This window comes from Rhinoderma darwinii, chromosome 3 (genome assembly GCF_050947455.1).
Source record: "Rhinoderma darwinii isolate aRhiDar2 chromosome 3, aRhiDar2.hap1, whole genome shotgun sequence".
Taxonomy (NCBI): domain Eukaryota; kingdom Metazoa; phylum Chordata; class Amphibia; order Anura; family Rhinodermatidae; genus Rhinoderma; species Rhinoderma darwinii.
In genome coordinates this window covers 425,410,783-425,414,812 of record NC_134689.1, presented here as the reverse complement: position 1 = coordinate 425,414,812, position 4,030 = coordinate 425,410,783, and the positions used below count along the sequence as shown (strand labels likewise).

General features: G+C 35.5%; 1 protein-coding gene across 1 annotated transcript; it reads right to left on the bottom strand.

The window, feature by feature from the left end:
- Positions 1-294: 294 nt before the first annotated feature.
- LOC142750682 (olfactory receptor 11L1-like) lies at positions 295-2,575 on the bottom strand. Its single transcript, XM_075859670.1, has 3 exons — positions 2,549-2,575; positions 1,726-1,781; positions 295-1,234 (listed from the first exon to the last, which is right to left on the bottom strand). Exons 1-3 carry the CDS (start codon positions 2,573-2,575, stop codon positions 295-297), a joined length of 1,023 nt encoding a protein of 340 aa, XP_075715785.1.
- Between the last annotated feature and the right edge of the window lie 1,455 nt (positions 2,576-4,030).

The following is a 4,030-nucleotide window of genomic DNA, read 5'->3' as shown; positions in this document are numbered from 1 at the left end:
GGATGAATTGGAATGCCGATGGCCAGTTAGACCTTCTCGTTCAACATCAGGGCTTGACAACACACACATGATATTTTGGCTGAATAGGCAAAAACTCTCCCAGACACACATCACAATCTTGTGGAAAGCCTTCCTTAAAGAGTGGATACTGTTTCAGCCGCAAAAGAGGGCACAATTCCATATTAACACCCATAATTTTGGAATAGAGTATCCATTAATCTCATACAAATGGGATGGTCAGGTGTCCACATACCTTTAGCTATATAGTGTACTATATTTAATATTATGAATAATTTACCAGATCACACACTTTTGTACTGCTTCTTGTACGGCTTTTCTAATGTCTTTATTTCTTAAACTGTATATTATAGGGTTGACCAAAGGAGTAAACACAGTGTAGAGCAGGGATAGGATTTTGCTCATGGTGAGTGTTAAACCTTTTGTTGGGACAACATAAACACTGAACATAGTCCAGTAAAATATGGAGACGACAATGAGGTGGGAGCTACAGGTGGAGAAGGCTTTCTGTCTACCGGTACTGGATGGAATCCTTAAGATTGCTAAAACTATATAAGTATAAGACACTACAATGATTGTGGTTGGAATTATTACAATTGGAATACTCAGCAAATATACTTCCAGCTGAATAATGAAGGTATCGGAACAGGCAAGTTCTAGTAAGGGAAGAAGATCACAGAAAAAATGGTCAATGATATTTGGTCCACAGAAACTTAGCTTAGATATTGTGATGATGTAAATCAAACTAATGGAAAATCCAAGCAACCAAGAGATGGCGGCCAAAATCATACAATGTCCACTTGTCATGATAGTGATGTAACGAAGGGGATTACAGATGGCCACATATCTGTCATAAGACATCACTGTGAGGAGAAGACATTCAAATGTTTCTGAGGCCCCGAAAAAATAAAACTGAGTCAAACAGTTAATAAAGGTAATGGTCCTCCCATTACTCAGTAGAATCTGGAGCATGTTGGGTACAATAGTCGTGGTCAACAAGATGTCACTGATGGACAGTTGTGTGAGGAAGAAGTACATTGGAGTGTGGAGGTTCTTACTGATGGACACCAGGGTGATGATGAGGAGGTTCCCACATATTGTCCCACAGTAAACCACCAGGAGAAGGCAGAAAAGTAAAAGTCCTAAATCTTGGCCAACATGAAAAGCTAAGAGGCAAAACTCAGTGACCGTAGTCAGATTGTTCTCCTGTGTGTAGAATAGATAGTTATGATGTAATAAACCAAAAGCAGTAACATTTTTACAAGAGTGAAAGTGCTCCGGACTGTAATATATGTTATATCATGTATAGACTGCTTAGAAATTTCTAATTTGTCCTTTACACAATTTGCCCTTTACACAATTGGTTCTAACTATTATTTTTGAGCTACTAATTCAATTAATATTTACCATTTATGATCGATCACATATGTGCATCATTATTGCTACCAACATTCCCTACTTTGACTCAGATCATAATATTGGTTTGTGGCATAGAATTCTAGAATTTAGATTATATTGATCATCAATTATATTAAGAATTTAAGACGACCAAACAAATATATAATAGTAAAAATACCTAAATATTAGTGAATAAAATGTTACATTCTAATTTCTATATTTACAACATGGCCAATTTTCTTAATATTAAAAAAAATAAATAATAATTACTCATCATTTATATTCGGAATTAAAGACATGACCAAACAGTTATTAAAAAGTAAAAATACAGAAATGTAAGTGAATAAAATATTACTTTCTGTTTTCTAGATTTACAACATTGCCGGTTTTCTTAATTTGAAAAAAATAAATAAAAAATATTTAATTGGGTATTCATAAATATTTTTTCTTTCTTTTATACATTCTCATTCACAATGATAAAGTTTTATATGGGACTAATATGAAGCAATTGCCTTTTAAAATGAATAATATATATTTAAATATAAAGAAGTGTCTGGTCAAAAGTATGTGGACCCCTGGTCATCACACCTATATGAGATTATTGCATATCCCATTCCGAAACCATTGGTGTTTTTGGATCCCTTTTGTGAATATAACAGCCCATTCTCTTCTGGAAAGACTTTCCACATGATTTTGGAGTGTTTCTATGGAAATGTGTGCCTATTCGGCCAAAAGAGCATTTGTGGGGTGAGACGCTGATGTTGGGTAGAAGGTCTGGCTCACAATTGGCATTTCAATTCATACCAAATGTGTTCGCTGGGGTTGAGGGCTCTGTGCAGCCACTCCAATTCCTCCACATCAAACTCCTAACACATGTCTTTATGGAGCTCCCGCCAAGGGGAACACAGGGAAGCAAAAAAAAAAAAAAGATTTCTTATGCTAGAATTACTGCACATTACTTTACTACCGCTACTAAAAGCATTTCTGGATGATCCCTTTAAACAACAAATTGGGAACATATTTGGCTATTTTTATATACTGTATATTTATAGATATGTCAGACATGTTCAGCATCATCTTAGTAAGTCTTTATTATGTATTGAATCACAAAGGTTCACCTCACAATACTTACATCACGTTCCTTAATCTTTCCATTCATTTTCAAATTCTTTTTTATATTAATGTAATTTTGTTCTCAAAAAATGTCCCAGGGGCAAATAAATGGAATTTTAGAAAACATCTAAATCCTGTTGTGTGGCTGTCAGACACAAGAATATGAACTAATAATGGACGACCTGTAGATATTTATATAGGAAATAAAGACAAGGTGCCGGGTAGAATAAGTCTTAGGAGAATTGTTGACAAAGTCTCATGAGTTTCCTTTAAGTCAATTGAAAAATATAAATGAAATTATAATTAGCAGCTGAATCTTAAGAACTTCCAAATGAATTTGTTAGGAATAGTTTTGCATTTTTCTATCTATTACATTAAACATTTTTCTATAATACTTTATTAAATAAACGTTACATAATTGTAAATAACATCCTTAGTGCCACTGGTGCTATTTTTGGTGAATAGTATCATTGGTCGATGGAAGACATTGAGGCAAAAGGGGGGCCTTTAATTGTGTGATGCTCGAGCAACTTCAGTACAAGACAGACCACTTCATCTGTACAGGAGAAAGATTATACCCACGGTCCTGGGCCTTCCATATGGGTGGCGACAGTGTTATAATTCAGCCAGATGGCTCTAGTCAGACCCAGGCTGGGGGGCAGGCCCTCCCTCCTATAATGATGAAGCAGTCGCTGTCTTACAGACCCCTGCATGGTGGTATTATTTATGTGTACAGTAAATAGAGATATTATTTATTGTTTTTATGTATACAGTTAATGGCAGTATTATTGTGTGGCATCATTTGTGCATTCAGTACATGTAGACATTATTTCTTTGCATGGTATAAGGCGTTAGCATGTTTACTTTGTATGTTGGCATTACTGGTGTGTACAGTATATGGCAACATTATTGGTGTGTGCTGTGTATCGCAGTATTTTTTTGTATTTATATTATGGCAGTGCATTATCTACTTATACTGAATGGTGACATTATTCACCGTATACAGTATTTTCTGTTATGACAAGTCGCGACATGACATACACCAGACTAAGTTCTCCCCAAAAAACGTATTCTTGTTGCCTCGAGGGGAAAACTCAGTTCAATATAGTTAAATGCACAATATAGCTGTGTTCTGCACACTGTATTGCAGGCCAACATGAGTCCTAAAACAGAACATGCAATATTTTCATACAGTGATATCATGCCCACGTAGAGGCCATTATCACCCCAGTCTGACCCTATTCATCCTCTCTTATTACATCCTTTCATGACCTTAGAAATGTTGATCTAAAGTTTTCTGCCTAAATGTATACATTTATTATCAAATCCCTCACCCACTAACATGTACAGTAGTTTTTATTTACAATGATGAAAGCATTATCATAAAGGTACAGAGATAAGGTGTGCCCGAGATTAGAGATGAGCGAACTTATGAAAAGTTTGGTTCGGCAAGTTCGCCGAATTTCGTGAAAAAGTTTGATTCGGACCGAACTAGTTCTGA

What these genes read in the sequence shown, in the direction of transcription:
- LOC142750682 (XM_075859670.1), bottom strand. Translation starts at nt 2,575, where the DNA reads ATGAATGGAAAGATTAAGGAACGTGAT. An exon ending in GAAAGATTAAGGAACGTGAT is followed by an intron (nt 1,782 to 2,548) that starts GTAAGTATTGTG and finishes TTGTAAATCTAG; the next exon opens with AAAACAGAAAGTAATATTTT. An exon ending in GTATTTTTACTTTTTAATAA is followed by an intron (nt 1,235 to 1,725) that starts CTGTTTGGTCAT and finishes TAACTATCTATT; the next exon opens with CTACACACAGGAGAACAATC.